The sequence below is a fragment of the Phaseolus vulgaris genome, chromosome 5 (genome assembly GCF_000499845.2).
Source record: "Phaseolus vulgaris cultivar G19833 chromosome 5, P. vulgaris v2.0, whole genome shotgun sequence".
Taxonomy (NCBI): domain Eukaryota; kingdom Viridiplantae; phylum Streptophyta; class Magnoliopsida; order Fabales; family Fabaceae; genus Phaseolus; species Phaseolus vulgaris.
Window position 1 is genome coordinate 37,059,849 of NC_023755.2, and position 25,506 is coordinate 37,085,354.

Below are 25,506 nucleotides of genomic sequence, written 5' to 3' on the forward strand. Positions count from 1 at the left end.
GACGTCATATCTTGTTTTCAATTCTAGTTACTGTTCTACTAATCATCATCATATTATTATAATAATTGTGGTGCGTTTATTTGGCCGTGAACAAAGTAATGAACACACCCAACTCTTGGTTGGAAGTTCACACGTTTGAAGGACAAAATATCGAAGTAATTAAGACTGGTGCAGTGTTTTTTGTTTTTCCTTTTCAAAACCCTTTGAACGCGAATTGAAGATTTTGACTTAGTCACGTTTGGGTGCCTAAGCGTGTGTGACAATGGAGAAACAAATACACACTGTATCGTTTTGTACCAATGTCCATTTATGTTCGAGTTCCAGGGACTTGTACGTTTTACAAACAAATACAGTTATGCTTAGTTTAAAAGTTACACAAATATTACAACAAATTTTAATGTAAAAAAAAAAAAACTACATGTTCTAAATACATAACTGAAAAAACTACTGTTTTTAAAATAAAATGGTTCAGAACTCTTCCGGTTTTAATTCAAATATCTTGTAAAAAATAGAAAACGTTATACATTAACCGTGCACCATATACATTAATTAGTGTAAGTTTCATAAAGATAGGATCAATGAAGACAAACTAAATGATATTAGTATGTGGAACATTCTTATAGTGAAGTCTAATCCTCACTGCATAAGGTGGTGAGTGAAATAAAACCAGTAATAAGATATTCTTCTGAAAACAGAGGTTAAATTAATTTAAAAAAATGAAGATAAACAAAGGATCATTATGCGAGTAATCTGGAGCCGGAACTTTTTATTAGGTCTTGGTGAAAGAATTAATTAGACAGTCAAATGAATTTGACCAGAGGTGAGGAAAGAAAGTTAACTAAATATTCCAGCACAGTATACATAGTTCATTTTTGAATAATATAGTTTGGTTAAAAGAGCATGGATTTTGAATAAGGTTTTCTTAGACCAGAAGTTTGAGTTCCTTCTTGATGCCATTGGTGAGCCAGTATCCTCTCAAGCTCACTAGGCCTGCAAGGAATGGTGACTGCACCTTCATGATCAAAACCGTACTCTTCTTCTGCTTGCTCCAAAAGCTTCAAAAAAGTAGGGTTGGATAAACAACTTAGTGGCAGCACGAACCTCTTTTGTTCCTCTCCACCCTCAGCAATCACAGCGAAGTGTCCTTCCTTCACGTCCTCTGGCACGCAGCACGTTGAGTTTGAAACGGACCCTTCTTTGCTTCTCCCTGGCAAGAGTCTCTTCTGGAGCTTCTCCACGAATTTGAACTTCACAATGCCACTTACACTTCTCTTGCTGCTTCTTACACTGAGCTTGGCCATGTTGACAAGTGTTTGCTGGTTGTTAATAGTATAGTAACTTGGAATAAAGTGTGTTGTGTTGGTGATGGTTGTTGTTGATGACTTGTTTGAGCGTGTTGGAGTGTTTGAAGCAAGAGTGATGGTTATTTATAGGTGTAATGAAAGTGTAGATAAGGTTATTTGGATGGTAGCTGAAGATGAAGATTGAAAAAATGTGAAGAGTGTTAAATTGGTGAAGGGGAGACAGCGCATGTGGGTGCAGTGTTGAAGGACTTTTCATACCATGCAACGTCCCTTTTCGCTGGTCGTGTCGGATTCCAACTACGTAATTATTAACCATTTTCTCTCCATAATTCTTTTACTATTACTCTCTCTATCATAATGGTAACCCTTTCTATTTTTTGCCTACTTTTAACTTTCCCTTCTGTTTCTTAACTGTTATAAAGTATCTTTCCATTTTTAAACATTTGATTGAGAAACTGTGAAAATAATGTCAATTATTTCTTTTAGCAACCACGACGACCACGTTCACTAGGGCTTTTTCGATGACAAATCCTTATCAGTTATCATTATCTTTAAATTGATAACAAAACCTTCCACTACGTACATTTGGATAAGAAAATAGACAACACTGCAGTTTGAGAGTTCGAGTCTATGATCTAATGCATCATATAAAGTTCAGCTTTGTTCAAAACTATTTTGATAAATGAGTCAGCAAGTTTTATTTAGTTCAAAACCATACTTACCCAATAATATAAAGATTTATATTAGTAATTTCTTTTATCATTAAAAAATAAATCAATTAATTTAAAAATTTGAGAATTTTTCAAACCCTTATAAAAATAAGGTAATATTGAATCCCCAATCTTATCTTTAGAAGACAATTGGATGTTAACATGTTTTATCATAGAGTCTAGTATTAGATTCTAGTATCTAGAGTCTAGTATCAAAGAAGTTGTTTGGAAATGTGAAAATATAAAGAGTCTTAATTAAGTCGGATGAGTTTAATTTTAGATTCATAAAGAAGCATTGGGAGGCCATAAAACAACAAATGATAAGATAGCGACAAAAGCAAATTTGGCAAGAAGAAGTATTGACATGTTTTACCGTTTTTGCGGCTGAGTCTCACCTTTTCTGCACTTGCAGAGTCGTCTAGCTAGTATGGTCCAAGTGTAATGAGTGATTAAGGATGGCATCGATGGAGCATTGTGAGACAAAAGTGCACTTTCTTAATTTTAAGGTAAGTGGGATGAATAAAAAAGTTAATCAGATTTTGGGTTATGTGTGGGTAGCGATGGTAGATGAGTTGTGAAAACACAGGAATAAGAAGATCTTTAATAATGGTAGGATAGATCATATTGAAATTTTTACTATTGTGCAATTGAATGTTTGGTCATGGGTAAATTTCAAAGCCTTTGAAATAAGTTTTTCGTATTTTGATTGATGTCTTGATCCTTTTATTTGGATAAGATCTATTAGGAAATGATAGGTGATATGTGTTTGTTTTGTTTTAGAAATTTGTTAATTGATTTAGGTGGACTTTGTATAAGGGTTGAGGTATCCCTAAAATACCTCACTTTATTTATTCGTTTTTTGCCGATAAAAAAAATATCTTTATCTTTTGTTGTAGGTAGAGTATACAACCTAGTTAAATTTTTCATTACAACTTTACCTTTATATTTTATGTCTTTTTAAGACGTCTTCTTGTGTTAATGAAGAGATTAGGAAAATGAAATGTTGTAGAGGTGGAGATGGAAGGACAAAAAAATAACATGAGTTAAATGGAACAAGCTATACAAAACAAATGAAGAGTAGATTGAAGATTAAAGACATAAAAATGTTTAATATAACTCTAATAATCAACTCAAAATGGATAATATAAATAGAAAAAATGAAGTGGAATGATATATTAGAATTCAAATATAGTTTATAAAGAAACTTGAATGATACACAAAGTATCTAACACATATTTTTTTATAAAAATTAAAAATAATAATACAATATTATATAGTATCAATTACAGTGATAGTTAAAAATAATAATATCATAATATATATATATATATATATATCAAATCAATAATAACTCAATGAATAAAATATGTTTAATATATATATATATATATATTTATATAACTATGAATAACTTTTTCATATAAAATGACATTAAAATTTATAATAATTTTATACATTATATATCATTACAAAAATTATAAAAAAAAAAGTATTGTGTATAACATTTAACCTATTTTAATAATATTTCGACAGAGTTCAAATTTTGAAAGTTATATTATTTTTTCTTGTAGTAAAGCATTAAGTTTTGTCTTACTTAATTTTATGAAGAACATTGAATAGTAGTATCTTCTATTTATTTATTTTTTTATCTTTATTACCTTGGCAATTGACCAAAGGACAGTTCTTTGATGATTATGTTTTTGATAACGCGGCTGTGCATCTATCTGTGAATGCTGGGCACGGGTATGAACCAATTGATTCTCTTCATCTGCCCTATTTTCACTCACCTTCTTCTTCTTCCTCATATCCTCAGATGTTTCTGGTCATATTAACGTACGAATTCCATGTGCTCATGTTACATCTGTGGTTCTGTTTTTGTACTGGGATTTTAATTTCATCCGTAAATGAGAATTTGTATTTCTATTGAGCATATATGTGCATGGAATGTGTGCAGCTATGACTAGGAAGCTTCCAGAGAAATGACACAAACCATTCTTAAGGAACTGTTTTGCCAAATCACAAGAACTGCATCCAGCTGTTATTCATCACTCGCGCCAACCTTGTTTGTCACTATGTGGAGCTTCTAAAACTTGGATTTGGTTTATTTTCCAGGTTTATATTTGTTTATAAATAATATTTAAATTCATCTTCACTTCTAACACCAGAATACAAAATAATAATTTACACTAGAGACATGAAAAATAAAACAAAAAAATACAATAATTAAAATAAATTTACATAACTTTATATGACGCATAAGTTTGTATATTTATTAACAATTGGATTGTCTAACTCAATCTCATAAAATCAGCTTACAAGATGAGATTTACATTCACTCACGCCTCCTCACATCGAGAATGACAGCTTGTGCGTGGGATAACATACTATGGGTGGTCCGATAACAACTCGATAACGAATGGCCTGATAAGCCCAACAAACATTCGTTAGGATAAACTCGAAAATAATTCTGATACTATATTAAGAAATGAACTTTAAACCTAACTCAACCTCATAAAACCGGCTTACAAGGTGAGGTTTGCCCTTACTTATATACTATAAAATACTTTAATCTCTAATTGATGTGAGATTTTCAACAATATCCGTATTTTTTAAAATATTATTATAAATTTATACTGTAATATTATAATTTATGTACAAACAACATTTTTAAAAAAACTAAAAGAAATTGAACTTAAATTCAATAAAAACAATATTTTTTCATAAATTAATAAAAAAACATAGAAAGAGAAAGAGAAATAACACTGGCTAACTATGTAAATAAGAATGAAAATATGTTTCTTAAATAAATAATAAAGAAATGAAAAAAAGGAAGTGAAGCTTGAAACATTCATTATTTTTTCAGTTAAAGATAAAATTGAAAAAAAAAGTTATGAAAGTGATATATTAAATTAATTATTATTTTTTCAGTAATAAAATTGAAAAAAAAAATTATGTACACAAAAGAATGGTCAAAAGAAAATTCTCATTGTATATTATTGTAGATATATATTTTTTTGGGTAATTCTAAGATACAATCATATATATAATAAATAAAATCATAATAACTAAAAATGGGCATATTACTTATTTGTCTTATTGATGGTACATGGCACGTGGTACGATTTAAAAGCCTGATACTCATATCGGTACACTTTTAAATCTATGGCTACTAATTTTTTAAATTTATTTTAACTTAAGAAAAAGATCATTGTAAATATAGATTTTGTACATCCATTATCTTCCTAATAACATGACTAATTATATACAAATGTGATTAATTTTATTTTACAAATGACTAAAAATGAATGTGATTAACTTATATATAAGATACCAACTTATTAAAATGTTTAACTAATTTTATTTTACAAATACTTAATAATGCCACAACCACGGAATGTATTAACTGTATACTATAAAATGATTACTTCAGTATCATAAATGATTATTAATTGTTGCACTCGATTATATATGATTAGTTTTATTTCCTAAATAATTAAGAGTACATGAATGTGATTGGATATTGAAATGTGATTAGCAATGAAATGAAATTATTAAAATGTCTAATAACGATTAACTTTATCTCAGTCGTGCTAATAATATGTTAAAGTTATTGTTTAATGATAATTGTAAACAAAAATTAACCTTATTTACATATTTAATTAATCATATTTGCTAGTACAAATATAAGTACTCTTTAAATACAAAAAATGCATGACTTTTTTTTTGTCACTAATCCTTTTGTTCACACTCAATCCTCTTTCAGCCATACTCATGATGCATTAAATATGACACCAAAGACTAATCAATTTGACTAGTTTTAATTGGACCAGCCAAAAAACATGACTTTATTACCGTTTCATAAAAATCCTAAAACATTGTAGAATGTTAAATCTGGCAAATCACATGTCATCATAATTAATGATTGAAAAATATATCTAAGGTACCATTTAATTAATTAATTATGGGAAATTAATTAATTATGGGAAATTAAGATATTAAAATCATAATGGAATATATTAGTGATATTTTTAATAGAAGCTTCCACTTTTAGTATATTTTGAATATTTGACAATCTAAATATTGTTTTTGAAAAAACTAATCGTAATTTTTTTGAAAGAAAAAAACAATATATATATATATATATAAAAGTTAATCTATAATGTTGAGTTATATTTAAATTTTATTTATATAAATCTATTGTGGTATGGTACAAGGAGATGGCAAAATTTTGATTCGTGGACAAAATATGCAGAAGTTGAATGGGTACAATTTGAAAGTTTGTGGCTGTAACTACACTACTCAATAGTATGGCTAGATTGGGTAAACATATTATCTACAAATAATTGAGTCTAGAATCAATTAATATTAAATTATTATTATGATTGTAAGTTTAAATAGTTTCAAATTAAAACATTCAAATTATTTAAATTTAACATGTATACCTGTTTTTTCTTTTTATTAACAAAGAATGAATTAAGTTAAGTGAAATATTTGAAAAATGTTCTAACTCGTATAACAGATAATAAAAACACACATGTGAATTCTATGGCAAAATCAATTAAAACTATTATATTTTCAAAACCTTACTAGAGGGTGATGATTCAAGACACTTATAATTCAAGCATCAATATAAACCCTTGCAAATCTCTTTCACAAACTAATACAAAACTATAAATCTCCAACAAGCATTTGTACTGCACTAAATAGCTAAGATTCTTAGGCTATAGAAAAATATGAAGATGTTGAATCTTATACTATCTTTATATACTAGCTTCTAGATTAGAAAGAGACTTTACTTCCCACTTAACTTTAATTGAATTGACATTATGCTAACAAAAGGGCTGCAAAATTGTAACATCTTAATTGGGCCAGCTATAAAACTTGCTTCACTAATTGGTAAATCATATAGCATGCATTTATACCCTTGTATTCAACCCCAATCTTGTAGAAATGCACTATTTTTGGGATGGTAATAGGCAGGATTTAGCACAAAAATACCAATAAGTTAAGAGAAGTTAACTCCCTGAATTTTGCTTGTGATCTAATTTCAAGCCCTAATCTGTGTCAGAACAAAAATACATCTACATTATTATTCCTATACATGATGTCATCTCTTTGTGGCCAAATATCCCTCACTATAACTATCCACTTAACTTTCCAAATCTGATTTCAAAATTACAAATAATAAATAGGTTAATTATTTGATACAGAACTTACTCTTATTTATTTGTTACATCCTTTAGGTTAGACTTAACAAAAGTAATTCCTAAAAAAACAAACTAGATGGGTGGCAGTGGAAAGGAGGAAATTCATATACTTATTCGATAAAGTTTGTTTATGATCTCTTGCATAACAATAATCTAGGTTATCAGAAGAAATACTTAAGTGAAATATGGAAAACATATGCGATTCCAAATGCTAAAACTCTAATATGGAGGCTAGGCTTGTATAGAATTCAAACAAGGCTGAATTTTTGCTCCCTTAAACGGCAAGAGATAGAGACTACCAAACACTTGTTATTTGAATGCAAAAATCTCCTGTTAAGTTTGGAATCCATGCTTCAGGTGGATTAAAATTTCAAATGTTATGTATAACTCTATTTTTGGAAATTTTACCAATTTAATTGTCCATGTTTATGTAATAAACAAAATTTGGTCTGGAAGACTATGCGGATAATCATGCTATCATAAATTTGAGAACACAAAAATAGTGTTATGTTTAAAAATACAATATGTGATGAGGAGGAGCACAAATGAAAGGGTGGGTATGGAGCACAAATTTGAATAAAAAATTTGTTTTCACATACCCTATTTGGTGCTTAAGCCACATGTTTACAAATGACTTGAATTTTACTGTTGTTTGGAGGTCACGGATTTTTATGCAGTAATCTCCTAGGCACCGATAAATTATTTTTCTTCTCTTGAAATTCAAGGAAATATGACGACAATTTGAATGGGAACTGTCGTTAATGTTCATTTTTTTAAAATCACACGCACCCATCAATCCTTATTTTCATTTATATTTATAGTAATTAGTATGCTAATTTATTTAATTAATTTTATAACAAATATTTGCATATATGAGTTGATTAGTATATGTCAAAATTAAACACGTTGATTCTGAGTTCGGGGATATTCGATCCTCGGCATATTTGATTTAATTATAGTATTTGTATTTATTTAAGACAATTCTGAGTCTGAGGATATTCGACCTCGACACATTTGATTTAATTATAGTATTTGTATTTATTTAGGACGTTGATTCTGAGTCTGAGGTACCCGACCCTCGACAATTTTGATTTAATTATAGTATTTATTTATATTGAACACGTTGATTCTGAGTTTGGGGTGTCCGACCCTTGACAATTTTGATTTAGATTTTTTTAGTTTACCATTTTATGGATCAGAGTTGGATTAATACACCACAGATAAGTGATGCTTACGAAAAAGGGGTCGAAGAATTCTTACATTTTGCACAACATAATGTCAGTAATAATCATAATGGAGTAAGAATAAGGTGTCAGTGTGTCAATTATTTGAATGGAAGGATATTAAGTATTTCCGAAAGTAGAGAACATCTTTTGTGTGATGGATTTTTGAAAAATTATACAACATGTACTTGGCATGGTGAATTGTTAGACTTGCCAAGTGTGCGCGGAGCTTCGGAGTTTGTTGATTTCTCAATGGATGATAGATTAAAGGACAATGGATGATAGATTAAAGGACATGATTCATGATGCGGGAGCAAAATCTTTTGCTAATGCAGATTTCAAAAATATGTCTAATGATGTAGAGACTCCTTTATATCCTGGTTCAACTAACTTCACACGAATATCAGCAGTGTTAAGTTTGATGAATTTTAAGGTAATGAATGGATGGATTGACAAAAGCTTTACAGAATTCCTCCAATTGCTGAAGGACATGCTTCCAGAAGGAAATATATTACCCAATCAAAATTACAAGACAAAAATAAATTCTTTGTTCGATGGGTATGGAATATAAAAAAATACATTTATGTCTTAACGATTGTATTTTATACAACAATGAGTATGAAGATTTAAGATGTCTCAAGTGTGGTTTGCCACGTTATAAGGTTAAAGTTGGTCAGAATGATGAAATTGATGATTCACAAAGGAAGGTCTTCATGCTAAGGTTGTTTGGTATCTTCCAATAATTCCAATGCTTAAGCGTTTGTTTGCAAATACAGATGACGCTAAAATCTTAGGTGGCATGAGATAATAGAAAATGTGATGGACTACTTCGTCATCCAACTGATTCGTTGCAGTGGAAGAACATTGATAAAGAATTTCCTAAATTTGGAAAAGAATCAAGAAACTAAAGACTTAGATTGACAATTGATGGGATGAATCCCTATGAAAATTTAAGTAGTAATCATAGTTCATGGCCCATTTTGATTAGTAATCATAGTTCATATTTTTTCTTCAACTTTTAATGCATTATTAGTCTTTAAAAACATAAAACTACACCACTTTAGTCTATAAAAAATTATTATGGTGACTCAAAATTGATTGCCAAAAAATTATTAAATAGATAAAGAACTAAAACGTCTTATATTTGCAATCCTAATTAATGTGAAAGATAAGGGTTTTTCACTATCCTGGGGCTATTTTTTTTCTTTTGACTAAAATGGGATCCGTTTAAAAAAAATTACAAATTTGGGGCAAGTCGTGCCAATTTGGCACGACTTCATATAAATAACTCATTCCACTTTGACACGATTCTGCCATGTCATACTGAAGTCGTGCCAACTTGGCACGACTTTTGCCATGTCAAACTGAAGTCGTGCCAACTTCTGCCACGTCATATTTTTATTTTATTTTTTAAAATTTTATTGTTTATATATTGGGTAATAAGTTATGTAATGTTAAAAATTAATTTGATGCATAATTTACTATCCAATAACTTATTATCCAATATAACTTACTACAAATTAATAAAATTTATTTTTTATCAAATTAATTTTTAACATTACATAACTTACTACCCAATATATAAACAATAAAATTTTTTTAAAAAAAAAAAAATTATGACGTGACAGAAGTCGTGCTAAGTTGGCACGACTTCAGTATGACATGACAGAAGTCGTGCCAAGTTGGCACGACTTCAATATGACATGACAGAGTCGTGTCAAATTGGGACGAGTTGTGCATATGAAGTCTCAATTTTATAATTTTTTTTAAACAGACCTATTTTGGTAAAAAACAAAAAAAAAATAACTCCATGGTAAAAAACCGAAAGATAAAGGTTTGAGATGTTTTTCTGGAATCGGAGGTTTTTGGAAGGCTTGGAGAGTTTTATTTGTCTCTTGGTTAGGTATTTAGAAGCTTGTTAAAATAGGATGAGTTTTAGGTAATTTAAAAGTTAAAATTATGAAAATGAGAATAATCATAGTGAGGTTGTGATGATGCATGCATAGTGGAGATGCCCCAGACACGGACACTGATATATTTTGGTTTCTTTAATACGTTGCATGCCCACATTCACGTACGTTCTCTACCCTACAAAGAGAGTTCCCTCACTCATCATCATCAAAATAAGTGAGTTTGTGAATTGTTTTATGCTATCCAAAGCCATTAACTATAGCTGTGTGACAGATATTTTGCATTGCTACACCTGTGACTGTCAATGGATTTAGCTGGCTATAATCTTCTTCACGTTCTTAACAGTTCCATCAGAATAACTCCATGCCAATCATTTCCCTCGTAACCTTTATCTGGACTCAAAATACTTTTATCACCAACTCACTCTTTTTCTATAATTGATGAAATCATTTTCTCTTTTAAACATTTTGAAAGCGATAATAGCTACAATGTATATATTAATTATCAACTTTTCAAAATTGGTGATCTTAATCAATTTTACTAACACTACAACAAAATCATAAAATAAAAATCAATTTTAGAGACAAAAAATAATTAGTTACTATAATAACTAAATTAGTTTCTATTACGAAATGGTTTCTAAATTAGTATCTAATTAGCTGCTAAGGTTTTTGCTAACAAATTTAGAATCTAAATAATAGCTAATTAGATACCAATTTAGAAACTATTTAACATTAGAAATCAAAAGTTTGTTGTAGTCTGTAAAATGGTATGTAATTAGTCACTATAACAACTAATTATTTTTTGTCTTTAAAATTGATTTCTATTTCATAATTTCCTTGTAGTGTAATTTCACTTTTAAGTTGTTTTTAACTATTGATATTATTTTATGAATAGTAACTTTAAAAATTAATAAAAATTTATTATATGATTCACTATCAATTTTAAAATATAAAATATTTGGTAATTAATTAGATATCTATTTAAAAATTATTTTATTAATAATAAAAATTATTTTAAATGTTAATAAATTTGTTAGTATCTAAAATAATATCTAGTAACTAATTATTATTTTTCTCTTGGTTCTTATTTAATGATTTTTTTTATTGATTATGTGTGTTATTTTTTTTATTGTGTATGTTAATTTTTATTTATTTATACAGTTTAATGACAAATTTCATTTAAAAATATAATTTATTAATATAGCAGTTATCATGTTTTAAAGAATTTTCAAGGTTGAAATAATTTTCTTTTAAATTTTCTCTCGATACTAATGACTTTAATTTCTTTATGTAAAGTATTCTCGTACACTACAATTTACTTTGAAGAGAACCACTTGGTTTACTATGTATAAGAAATAATTCTTAAGAAAATGTATAGTTTCATTAATCTTATTTATTTGCTTTCTTTCTATGAATGATATATTTTGTTTTCTCAAAAATTAGATTATATAACCTTTTCGACAGTCGTTACTATGGTAGAAGTCATGTCACTTTCAAAACTATTTTGTATATGATTTCTTATTTATTAGGAGAAAGCGACTCACTACCAATTTAAAAATTGAAAACCTTTAAAATGTCGATGAAAAATGTGCAATTGAAAGATTTAATAGCTCTATTTTCACAGATTAATATTCTAGTTATCTTCTATATAAACTTGAAAAAAAAATATATTAATATTATTTAATATTATCTTTTATTTAATACGGAGAAGACAATATTTATGATAATTTTTTTTATCAACAAGAAAAAATAAATAAATAAAAATTACTTCTAAAGTGATTCAACCCTTATACAAAACATAAAAACTATGTTCCACCCAACAAATCCAAACTCATAAAAGGAATCAACACATAAACAACACAATCCAAACAAAATACCCAGCCTAAAAACAACAACTCACCCACCTAAAACGAAAACGGACAAACTAGATCGAATTCAGACAAATCAAGAGTTCAAGGCACCAATCTGAAAAAGAAAAACAAAAAAAATGAGATTTTAGAGGTAACCTAAGACCAAACCTTCAATTGGGTCAAAGAAAAAAAAATGATCCACCACTCTGTCTTTAAAACTGACTTTATTCTTATTCGTATGATTCCAAATCTTCTAATACCGTTATTTTGAGTGTGTGTTTAAACTAAATAAATTATAGGAAAGGTGATGAAGACATGAAGTGGGAGGAAGAGACAATTAAAGAAGAAAAAGACATTGGCTACGTACACATATATAATCTACGGCAAGTAGCAACAGGTCGAAAATAAGCCCCTGATCATGAAAACTACCAAAACAATGTCAGAAATTATGAATTTGTACAACCACCACCACTATGCATTATGCATGACACCATTAACACCATACTCTCTTTCACGTCAACTGTTTTCTCTCCATTGTGACACATTATTTACTTCCACTTAAAATCTCTCATACAAGATGAATCAATCAAGAATATTTTTCTTCTTCTCATATTTTCAACTATGGCAAATATGATATGCAGAGAATCTTAAGAAAGTAAAAGGTTCAGTTTAGTGAGATTCATAGAAGTATGAGAACAGAAAGTGCTAGAGAAACAACTAGACATGATTAGGATAGGTATAGCATGAAGATTCATGTTAACGTGTCAAAATACCAAAAGCATAAGGAAAAGAGATAATAAACCTACGAAGGAGAATGCTGATAAAAAAAATACAAAAAATTCATTAAATAGAAATACAGGTAAGGCAGCTAGAGGATAATACTATGCTATTAACGGGAGAGGAGGATGAAAGTATTGGCATTGTGATTGGGTCATCTATGGAAAAGTAAAACATCCTAAATTGCTTTTCAGATTTCTTCAGACACGCGAGTGGGCGTGGCCAAATCTAAAAATATGTCCAATATAGGGCCAACAAAACAATTAGCTCTCTCTCGTTTAATGGAAAATGAGAGGGGATAAGCTCCACACAACCAAATCATTTTTTAAAATTATAACATATGTAAGAGGATTCTGGCTTATGAGAATTTTGTCTTTAGGTTCGGTTTGCTTTAAGATGAGCAGTGATTTCTCTCATCCTCATCTGCAAAGATTTGAGGGAAAAGTCACCTAAACTGGTGGTGTTTTCCCTTTTTGATCTTCTTTTTTGCTTTGTCATTCATGAATAATATATATATAATAATAGTTTTTATTTTCGTTATTTTTTTCATCATAATTATCATATTGTGATATTTCATGCTTTATTCTATATATTTTCTCTTCTTTATAAATAAATTTATTGTACAATTCACTCTATATATAATATTTTTTTATTATAAAATGTCCTCTAAAATATCTACATGGTTATGTATCTACATACAATATAAATCAACGGATATAAAAAACTTTTAAAATGTATAAATAAATATAACAATAAATTTGTATATGCTTAGATAATATTATTTTTATGATTATTTTCATGTTTCGATAATATTAAGTAACTCGTATGTTTTTTCGAAAGTAATTATTTAACAGTATCGAAATAAATTATTCAGTTGTACTGAAAATAATTTAAAATATTTCAATTAACTCAAATATACACACAAAAAATACATCGTATTTCATTATTTAAATATTTTTAAATACAAGGGTAAATTTGTAAACTTACATTTTATACTTTTGAAAAAAATTAAAAAAAAAACTCACAATCATCGTCACATCACTTACAAACTCCAATAAACTTTCCTCACAAATTTAGTCTAACATATATCAATCCAAACACACTCATTTTCTTCACACTTTCCTCTCAAATCTTCACACATCCACTCCCTCAAATTCTCGCACATCCTCTCCCTAATCCAAACACAACCTAGAGTGAAAATGGGGAAAATAAAACATATAATAAAAAAAATTATCAGTAAAGAATTAATTAATTAATTAAAGGGGACACTTCATAGGTGTTTCAACCCTTATACAAAATCCTAATCATCTTACTTACAAAACCATAAACATAACAATCTTAAAGAAAAGCTAACAAGACCAAAGCTTTTGGATGCCTAAGCTTACTGCAAAATTATGCAGCAAAGTTTGAAGGCCAATGCATCCTGCAAAAAACTAAGTAGCCAATCCGGAAAAAAAAATAGTTAAAGGATTTCATTCTATATTTTAAGCATAACCATAAGTTGTGTCATGTGAAAAAAAATCGCATCAATTTCCCTTGATTAAAAGTAACTATATTCTTGTGGTTCCAAATACTCCAAACAACAGCAGCCCAAACACCTTTCCAGACCAAATTTTGTTTAGTAATCATATGAGCCAAATGAAAATTCTCAAAATGGTATTTCAAATCATTGTGTTAAACGAACAATAAGTCAGTCCACCTGAAGCAATAGTTCCAAACCTGATAGGTTGTTTTACACTCCAAACACAAGTGTTGGTTTGATTCTTCCCAGCCATGGCAAAGAGCACAATTGGAAGCACTAACCATGACCCCTCTCCTAGACAGATTCACTCTAGTTGGCAGTAGAACCCTCCAAGTCGTAGTTAGTACCTTTGGTAGTGCCTTTGACATCCAAAGATGTTTAAATGCTCCATTATAAGTACCTATGACATAATTAGATAAGCATTCATAAGTTGTTTTGACCGAAAAACAACTTAATCCATCTCCCCTCCAAACCTTTTTATCTTGTACCTCCCTATTCAACTTTACATTTAAAAGGTTCCTTATCAATTCTTATTCTGGTGAATGTTCCTATACAAACCGATTACGTCTCCAGCTTAACCTCCATTGTCATTCTGAATCTTCCCATATCCTAACCTCTCTCACCTTACGCTCCTGAACAACAATATATAATAATAGTAAACATATATGCACCTTGTGCACTCAATGAAAAGAGGAAAGTAAAGAATATCTAATTAGGATAAGAAAGGGAAATAGAAATAAAATATGATGCATGCTATGAGATTTTAATTTGATTAAGAGTACACAAGAAAGAAAAGAAATTAGTGAAGATGACAACTATAGGAGAGACACAAAATAATTCAATTCCCTCGTGGAAAACCTAGAATCGCAAAAATATACATGGTATAAAGCAAATTAAACAACTAAAAAGTAGGTTAAATGGTTGTTAGTTTCACGTGAATGGTGGAAAAATGTCATACCATTATGCAATTATTTTGAAGAACTGAGTGATAAATTGGGGGCAAAACCCTTTATAACTTTAGATAAATGGCAAAAGGAGATTGGTTTTAAGGAAATAATTTTTGGACAACTATGTGATCAAGAGAAGTAGAATGTTTATTTTGAAAAAGAGAAGTTGAAAATGTTGAAGGAAGATCTGAAAACTTGGAATAAAAAGATGTTTAGGGATATTAATACTAGAAAACAAATTAATAGTATATGAAAATATTTAGTTATCACACTTTGGTGAAGTCTGATTCTCAGACAACCTTTCTACCAAACACCCACCTTAACCAACATACAATCTCACCTAACAAAATGTCATCTCCATAACAACCACCATTATCATCCCAATTATGCTACCCATACCACCACTATCATCAACCAACTTATTCTACAGGAATAATAATGAATGGTTAAATACTTATCCGACTGAAATCTAATTATACAAGTACGCCTCTAAATAAATTATAGATTACATTCCGTAACAATCTACATTTTTCAATCATTTATAGTACAATATTTTTTTAATTGATTAATTCGTATTCTTTACTATTCGTAGTAATATGTGAAGGGTGCCCATAAAAAAATGTAAAGGGTAATTAAAAATCTGCATGTTAGTCATTTAGAGTTCAATGGTGTAAAAAGTTAATTACATGATACATATAAAACTTGGTAAGGAAAACATTCTTAATAAAATGTGTTGCATTTACTACAATTGGTAAAAAAATCTTTGATTCAATGTTAATTATAATTTTTTAATCTGATTTTTAAAATTATCTATCGTTTATTGTTACGCTCAAATATATGCAGTAGATGCACCACTGATTATTACGCTCAAATAGTTAAAAACATTATTCACCTACTTAAGGGGCACAATGCAAGTAGAGGTAAGATGTTATGCTTATATGGGTGTTATTTTCAAATGTTGAAGATAACATCAGTGATAATGTTCAGTTGCAACGTTTTGCTCAAGCTTATATTTTGATATTGACGGGCGATTTCATTACAGAGAATGTTGTGCAGACTGAAGAGTATTTTCTCTAAAAATACTTGCAAAAAGTAAGAATGTAAAATGAACAAAGTAGACATAAAGCTTCAACAGTTTCCTTTTGTTACTCGTAAATGAAAGGCATGTGCGTGGCTCAAACCGAGCGTGCAACATAACCGTAAAAAGTAAGGTATGATTGTTTAAAAATAAGTAAACTTGATTTTGGATCCTTAAAATAATTAAAATATATGTTTAGAGTAGTCTTAAGATTTTAGTTATTAGAAGAATAAAAGGAATAAAACGGTATACAGGTATGAATGATGAGAGACACTTAATAAGTCCTCTCGACGTGGCCTCCAAATGATTTCATAAAAAATGTGAAAGTGCCTCCTCCTGCATACATTTTGTTATGTGTGTTGGGTATAAACCCTTTAAAAGAACACGTATACCTATCCCTTCTGTTCAGACATACAATCCTAACTATGTATCCACGACCCTAAACTATCAAGTACAATTACATTGGTTGATACTTATCTGACCTCAGCCAAAACACTGTGCCCAGACACAACATATATGTGCAGAACCCCGCCGTTGCTCATGCCTACAAACAGAGAAGACTATAGAAAAAAAGTGGTATAAATGCGTTGTCGAGTTGTGCTGTGTAGGCCTCTAACAAACCACTTACAGTCACAGCTAGAAGAAGAGAGAACCAATGCTGCAAAAAGTTAGTAAGAAAAATACATCAAAGATAAACCAACAATCCAAAATAACTAAAATATTATTCTAGAAAAGTAGGTCTCCCTCACTTAGCTTTATTCATTTCATTTTCTGCTCTATAAATGACAATTTCGTGTACTTGTTCCGTATCAAATGGGGGCACTACACGATGAAACTACCCTCTAGTATAGTTTGATGACTTTCCCTCCCTTTATATGTGGGGTTGTTGCCTGGGGTGAGAAAATAGAGTTAGGCAAGGAGAGCAAGTACTCCCTTAAGGCCTTCTGTACGTGGTACCTGAATTCCGACCTAACTCCACATACAGCAATTGGATTATACGCGTGAATAATGTTCGGCCACTAGATTCCTAACTAATTGATGCAAGAAATTGTCAACCAGTGGTAACAAAACGTACTAAGTAGAGCATTGGTGCTTATAAGTACCAGGGCCATGTGAAATAAGAATGATGTGGGACACATCATCTACACAGAGTGCCATAGACCGGGAGTACCGAACTGAGATACCTCATCTTATCAAGGAAAAACTATGAGAAGCAAATCGAGTTTTTTCTACAACAGTTAAAGGTCGTCAAATTTACTATTAAGGAGTTTACTTACATATCCAAACTTAAGCAAACCCAACCTGCCTCCAAAATATATATATGAGAGAGAGAGAGAGAGAGAGAGAGAGAGAGAGAGAGAGAGAGTCACCTGAGTGAGAATATATCCAGTTGATGCTAAGAGTGGAAGGAGCAAAGAGCAAGCAGCTAGTACAGAAGTTATACCAGCTGCAGTACCTTCAACTGTTTTCTCTGTCAAGTGAGAAAGCTACACATTCACATCTCGTAATGGAAGACTCTGATAAAAATAATTAACAATGAAAATACTTACTTCCAGTTTTACTCCATCTCAAAACACCATACTTGTGACCAACCATTGATGCCTAAACAAATCAGAGAATCGATTATAAACTAGTAAAAGTATGTTTAAATGAGTTTCTCCAAAAAGACTTCTACGAGAGAAAAAATATAAAGAAAATGAAATTAATTTCTCTATAAGTTATCATTAACTTATGCATAATTTAAAAATAAAAATTTGGAGAATTTTGAAAAAACTATGGGAGAACTTCAACAAATTAGTTTACGCATACACAGAAATCAATTTTATTTTTTTATTTTATTTTTTTCTCCCTATAAAAGTCATTATGGAAAAGATTGTCCAATCAGACCCTTAATATGAAACCTGAGAAAACGTGTTACTACCTCTAATCCTTTTTACAAGAAGCAAATAACTGTTTTTAACATTTCCATTTGTTTCTTATAAAAAGGACAAAAATGAGTATAATGTAAGGAAGACGTGTGGCATTACAATAAAGAAGATGTAATGTGACTCTGAGAGTAAAAATTTAATACATAGAAGTAGATTAAAATAACCAACAAACTACAGAGAAAATTAACCACTAAGAGAATAACTCCCTTTTTGTGTTTGCGTAAATAAAATGTATAGGAAGAAAACATATTTTCTAATGCTTTTCTCAGTCTATGACTTTTCCATCACATGAAATGGTATCCACACAATCATCAACCCTCAGACAGCTGAAAAGCATTTTATACAATTATTTTTTAAGTATTCAAATTCCTCATTAAAAAATTCATAATTAGTCATTTATGAAAAATCATCACGACTCCTGAAAATATGAGTAACTTCCTTGTCCATAAATTGATTCAGGTTCTTGCGTTTATGTTACTTGAAACATTGTTGAGTGGTCCAAAAAAGCTGCATGTATGTACCACATTTGACCATATACACTGTGATACAAATTCAATTTTTCCCTTTTTTAATAGAAAAAAGAATTCACCTTTTTAGAACATTTTAATTTGGAAGTTCGTGATGGTTACTTGCAAAGGCTCAGAAGTTCAGGGAGTGTGTATACAAACCCCCTAAAAAATAAACTCAAACTTACCATCGTGTCTCCAATTCCCAGACTTAATATTCCAGCAAAAGGAGCTAGAGGTCGGTCATTGTACCCAGTAGACATCCAAATAGGAAGCGCACATCCCAGTAAGAGTGAGAAATGGCTGCACAAAGAACAGAAGATATAATCTTGAAAGGGAACTAAATGTAGCTCATGTGCATCATAAACAGTATGCTCTACAATTTGAGTTCCAATGAAAAAGGGGATGATACCTGACAATGAGAAGATCAGAGTCACGGTGATCAGTGAATGCATTCATAAATTGATTTATTGGTTGTCCCAAAGGCCAGATTCTCCATACCTAGGTCAAACACAGTTAATATAAAAGCAACCAAGAAATGTCTATCTCTCTATCTATCTAAATAAAAGTTTTATACCAATCAGCCTGCTTTGAAACACTTAAGAAAACAAATACACAATTTATAGGCAATTTATCAGAGTTTAGGGAGACATTCATAGGGTAAATCATAGAGAATGGCATTGCCCTGATTATACGTTGTCAAAATTACAGGTTTCAGATATGGAGGGAGAGAGAATGAAATACTAAATTTAAATATTACAGTGTGTTGACATGCTCATAAAAGCTTAGTACACTAATACTTATTTATATCAATCATAATCCTAAATAATTAGATAAATAAACCATGATAAGACAAGGAAATATGATAACTAATCCTGGGATATGATACGATATTTTCCTATATTCTAACAACCATGAACTACCTAATATTGCCATAAGTCAGAACAGAGAAGAAATAATATGTGTTATATGTACCACAGCCTCCAAATGTTGCAATTCTTTGCCACCATGACAAAATCCTATTCTTGAGTTCATTCACATTCATTTAGTCATAATATAAAATTGGTGCAGTAAGTTTTCATGAAATCTGAAGCTCTGAGCTCAAGTGTTCACAACATTTTTTGGAAAATTCGTTCTTGCAAAATGTCTCCTAATTAGTAACTACATATTCTCACCCATTCTTTTCTATCATGAAAACAAGGACTACTGCTCATACATCTCACAGGACCCACCAAAATAAACCCTTTGCCACATAAAGCTACTCCTTAAACAGCGGTGCTCTTTCATAGTAGTTCTTCAAATTTTAAGTATTTGAATTCAGTTTTTTAGTCCATTATTCACATAATCAACAATAAACAATGAACACACATCATTCTTTTCAAAATATGAAATTGCCACTCCTAGTGCTAAGTTGTGTGTATATCAAGTTACTTACTCGAATAATTTCTAACATTAGGAAAATTGCCAAAGCTGCACCAAAAGCTAGATCAAGAAATTTTGGCTGAAAGAAACAGAACAGACAAACATTAGTACCAATGAACTCATCAAAAACAGTAGTACCAATGACCAAGAAGACAAAATATATATACCCAAATTAGTGGTGGCCCCCATAATGCAGGTGTAATGATAAAAAAAATATGAACTTTTTTTAATTATATTGTGGAATGATCATTATTTGCCGTCATATTCTCAACCGTAAAATAAAAACTAACACTAATATTACGTGTAAGAGAATTATTTAAGAAAATTCTTGGAAGAAGAATAAGGGAACCTATATGATAAATTTGAGAATAATATATATTTTGGTCGGTTAGATATTTCAAGTGAGAAAATACATTCACACCACCTGGCACTTATTTTGAGGGAATCACCTTAAACTTAACATCAGGTGAGAGGCTCTTGAGTGTTCTAAAACTTACTAAAAGATCCTTTTGTATGCTAATACTTATTACAATCTCTAATTTGTCCATATTATTTAATAAAAAATATAGAAAATTACTCCTTTTTATCTATTTCTTACATGCTAAAAATAAAAACTATAATAAATTTTTTTTTAAAAACTAAAATGGGGATTTTTTAAAAAAAAAATAACGTGGACAAATTAAAGACCATCGTATGTATTAATCAAAAAGAAAAAGTCATAATGAACAGCTTTTGTGTAAGATATGGAAGGATCTATTACAAGCTTCAGAGAGATAAAGGCCTTTCATCCAGATTTGAAGGTTAAGGGTGGCTATTTGGAAATAAGGTAAAAAGTCTGGGGAGTTTTTGTCGTAGTACATTTTCCCAGTACTTTCAAGTGAAGTTTACAAAGGAAATGGATAATAGATACTAAGTGAAAAAATCCCTTTTTCTCTAGTCCCAAAAATCACCTGGAAGATAAGGGCGGGCAAAAACATCAAGACAGCCATCAAATGGTAGTATTTCCTCAAGAGAATTCTCTCAATCTTACTGTTCTTGGAGATGTTATAGAATCGCAAAACAGAAACACAAATTATACACATCCAATAAATACACATGGACAGTCTTTTAGATGGCTCCGAGAAAACAAAGGAAATCACCCTGCAATGACATGTTTCAAAAGTGAAAATATTGTACACTAACAAAGTAACTTGTATCATAAGAAAGTGAAGATCAGTTGTTTCATACAAAATAATTTGAACATGAAACTACCATCAAAGTCGTAATTGAATTTTAACAAGCCTGCATAAGCCTCTACTTTTGAACCGTCTGGAACATTAAATCTAGTTCACTTAGATTCAGTTTCTGCTATCACTAACTTTTCTCCAAACAATCTGACGTGGATATGATATAGGAAGGCATAAAATTTAGGCTACTTTTATAGCAAACCACATTTTCAGAGTATTGCAATCTGATTTTTAGCATACTTTCATATAAAAAAACGTAGTAGATAAAAGGTGGAAATGTGTGTGCTTAACTGAGAGCGGATGCAGTGGAACCAAATAATATGACAACATTCATCATTCCACAGTTTATGGAGGAATTAGCAGCTTAGATTTCCTTATCACCCACATTAAGTATCCCAGAGCTGCCAGCATGACATTAACTATATCCTAATCATTCTCAATTTGTAGCATTAATAAAACTACTTTCTAAGAGTCCTATTATTATCACTTCCATGTTATATCAGATGACATCTGTAAACATCAGTAACAGGAAGCTAAGCTAACTAAATAATCCACTTGTATCAGATATTGAAGTGATACCAGAAAAAAGGATGCACATGAAACCCCTTCACGAACTGCATCCATGATGGTACAATCACAATCAGGACAAACCCAAGGGAAGCAAGAAAAATAACAGTTCTCCCAATCTCATGGTATCGTCTTGCTCCAGCAGGAGATGTATTTATAGACCACTCCCATATTTGGAGAAAATATTTCAAAGCTATTGGATATAGCAGAAGACCAAGCACAAGCCCCTACAAGAAAATAGACAACTTTAACAGATCGGTTATACTATTAATAATAAATTTATAATTTATGAACCAATACCTGAATTATAATGCTTATCTCACTTCTACTTGTTTCATATTCTGCAGTAACAGACTCCGATGAGACCAATAGCCCATGTAGCTGTTCAAACAATGTAATCACCAATAATTATGCACATACATACATGCATGTGTCGGTCAGCTAAGAACATATCACGCTAAGAAGCACTAACCTTTTTAGTAGTAAGCAACAACATGTCAAAAAAATAGAGAACAATGCCGGAAGTCACCAAAAATGCTTCCCCTGGTATTAAGGGGAAAATACGATTATTAAAAGGGCAGACAAAATAAACACACACTCTTTCTAATCAACTAGGCAATTAGGCTGAGATGTGAACACATAGTCACAGTAATGAAACATTTATACATATCCCACATAAGGGTGAAAAATGAACCCAGCTGTTGAACAAAGGACAAACAAAGCAAAGATCAGACTAACTTTTGCATTAACATGTTTATTTGTAATGATTATTTTCCAATTTCATTTGATATGCCAGGTCTACATGGATCATATTTGGCAAAATATTTCCATAGTTACATGAAAGAATCAATTAACTATAAAAAGAAATCAATTGCTAGTCTAGCTTTTTCTTCATTTTTCGATGGAGCTTTAAATCCCATATTAGTTCTGTTGTGACAAAAGTAAAATCCCAAACACCAAAGAAGAAAAGGTGACTAAGACCGTGAGTTAGAATAAAAATACCAATGGAAGCACAAGAGGGGAAAGTCTTGAGGAAATGCTGAATTAGCTTCACAGACGCCAATCCATGACAAAAGACCCAAGCCAGCTTTAGTGCCGGATGCATCCCTGAAAAGTAAAAGGCAATGAAAGTTTAAGCAGAAGGTGCATTCGTAATCTATAATGATTGGCTACTCTAAGTTAAAAAAATATTCTCATTTGTTTAACACGTGCATGTAATATTAACTGTTAATTTCCTCGATAACAACTAAAATAATTTTACTCTCCTACGCGAGCTGCTAACTTCAAAGTAGTATGGTCCAACCTATACAATATAACAGGAAATATTGATTTCGCAGTTCACGAAAGTTCCAAACAATAACATACCAATTTGAGAGGTGGTAGCAAGGGCAGCAACAGAAATGAGAATTCCAAGGAAAATGGAGCATAAGCTAAACCTCGCACCCCAGTGTGAAGGGGATAGTGAAGAACGGCGTCGTGCGAAGGCGAGGAACAAAACGACGCTACAGGCGCTGGCAGAGGTGGCCCAGTATTGCAATGTCAGATATTGAATCTCTATAAATTAAAATTTACACATCACGAAATTGCAAACTGCAACTCCTACCTAGTAGTGGCAAATAAGCAAGCAACAGGTATGGATCACGATAAAGAAATTAGAATGAAAACCTTGAAGTTGAAGCTGATCAAGTGAGAATCCCCGCGATAGCTGTACCAACTTAGAGAGAAGAAGAGAAGGGAGAGTAACCGCGCCAAGCAAAATTCCGGAAGAAGCACCTGGCCTGAAAGGGAATTAATTAAGCGGTGAATGAAGAGAGGAAAGAGAGAGAGAGAGAGAGAGGAATTAGGGATAGGAAGGTACCTGGTGCGGAAAAGAGAAGGAGAATTGGAAGAGTCGAAAGAGATTTCGAGGGAGAAGGAGGCGAGGGTGAGGAGAGAGAGAGCAACGCCATGGAAGAGGAGAGAGGGAGGGAGGGAATAGAAAAGTATGCCGATGAAAAACACCACCACCGCCCTCTCGCCGTTCAGAAACGACGTCGCCATGGAGGGACGCCACCAGAATCGAGTTTTACGCGGGAAAAGAATGAGATCACGCATACAGGAGAAGAATGAAACACAGAACAACCCCCGCACAAGAAAAATTCCCAATTCTAGTTCCTAATCCTTTTCTCTTCCCCTCTCTCCAAAACGCATTCGTCACGGTCAATTTACGCGGTTTCAAATATTCATTTTCCTAATTCATTAATCGTCCGCGTAAACCAACCAACTTTCTAATTTTCAAATGTTAGGTTGCAATTTTTATGTTGATCACAGATTATTAGATTACCATTGAGGAACTTCGAATTGCGAATATGCTGTGCAACTTTGGCTTTGGATCCAAGCAATTACTTTCGCACCGAATCAAATTTTGACCTCCACCGTTTATTTAGTAAAATAACAAAAATATCTTAAATAAATAAAAGGAAATTACGTAAAATACATTTTTTTTCTTTATAAAACACGTTTTCAGATTTAGATTTCCATAATACTTTTCTGATTTTTTAATATATTTTTAGATTTTGTTTCTGAAATTTCTTTTCTAAATGAAATTTTGATTTTTTTTTTTAGATTTTAGATTGTGCGATCCAATATACACATAAAATAAAATAAAAAACAAGAAATACGACACCACCACCGCATGAACCACCGCCAACCACACTCATCCGTAAACAACCACCGCATGAACCAGCACCCTTCAAAATGAAGAAGTCACTCACAAAACCAAAACCCAGGTGCAGGAAGAACGAAGGGAGGTGCATGGAGAATCTGCCTAGGAAGAATTTGCTTTGGATAAATCAGTACTTTCTTTTAATAAATGAAAAATGTTGAAGTATGACTGCTTCTTCCTGGACCTCCACACTTCTTCCCTAACCTCCATATATTTTCGAATTTCTAAAAATGTCTCTCTTTAATATTTCGATTCCATAATCTGAAAATCTTTTCTTAGATGCATAATTACTTTTTCTCAGATGCATAATTACTTTATAAATTACATAATTTGAAAGTCTTATTTAATTTCTAGATTATATAATCTGAAAGTCTTTTTCTAAATGTGTTCCGAATTACATAATCTGGAAACTAGTCTATAAAGGTGATAGAAAAGTTTCTTCTCTAACCTCCATATATTTTTGAATTTCTAAAAATGTTCTCTATAATATTCCGGATTACATAATCTGAATTATATAATCAAAAAATCTTTTCTCAGATGCATAATTACTTTATAGATTACATAATTTGAAAGTCTTATTTAGTTTCTAGATTATATAATCTGAAAGTCTTTTTTTAAATGT

At 30.9% G+C, this 25,506-nt stretch overlaps 2 protein-coding genes across 2 annotated transcripts; both read right to left on the reverse strand.

The window, feature by feature from the left end:
• Positions 1 to 890: 890 nt before the first annotated feature.
• LOC137834408 (auxin-induced protein 6B) lies at positions 891 to 1,301 on the reverse strand. Its single transcript, XM_068642464.1, has one exon. The coding sequence runs from the start codon at positions 1,299 to 1,301 to the stop codon at positions 891 to 893; it is 411 nt and encodes a 136-aa protein (XP_068498565.1).
• A 15,479-nt stretch (positions 1,302 to 16,780) lies between these two features.
• On the reverse strand, positions 16,781 to 25,074 carry LOC137835704 (dolichol kinase EVAN). The gene is made up of 14 exons (XM_068644319.1): positions 24,039 to 25,074; positions 23,846 to 23,958; positions 23,546 to 23,734; positions 23,183 to 23,287; positions 22,653 to 22,723; positions 22,481 to 22,561; positions 22,193 to 22,407; positions 21,338 to 21,527; positions 20,401 to 20,466; positions 19,378 to 19,466; positions 19,154 to 19,268; positions 18,082 to 18,133; positions 17,902 to 18,002; positions 16,781 to 17,189 (listed from the first exon to the last, which is right to left on the reverse strand). Exons 1-14 carry the CDS (start codon positions 24,272 to 24,274, stop codon positions 17,076 to 17,078), a joined length of 1,737 nt encoding a protein of 578 aa, XP_068500420.1. The 5' UTR covers positions 24,275 to 25,074; the 3' UTR covers positions 16,781 to 17,075.
• Positions 25,075 to 25,506: the final 432 nt, after the last annotated feature.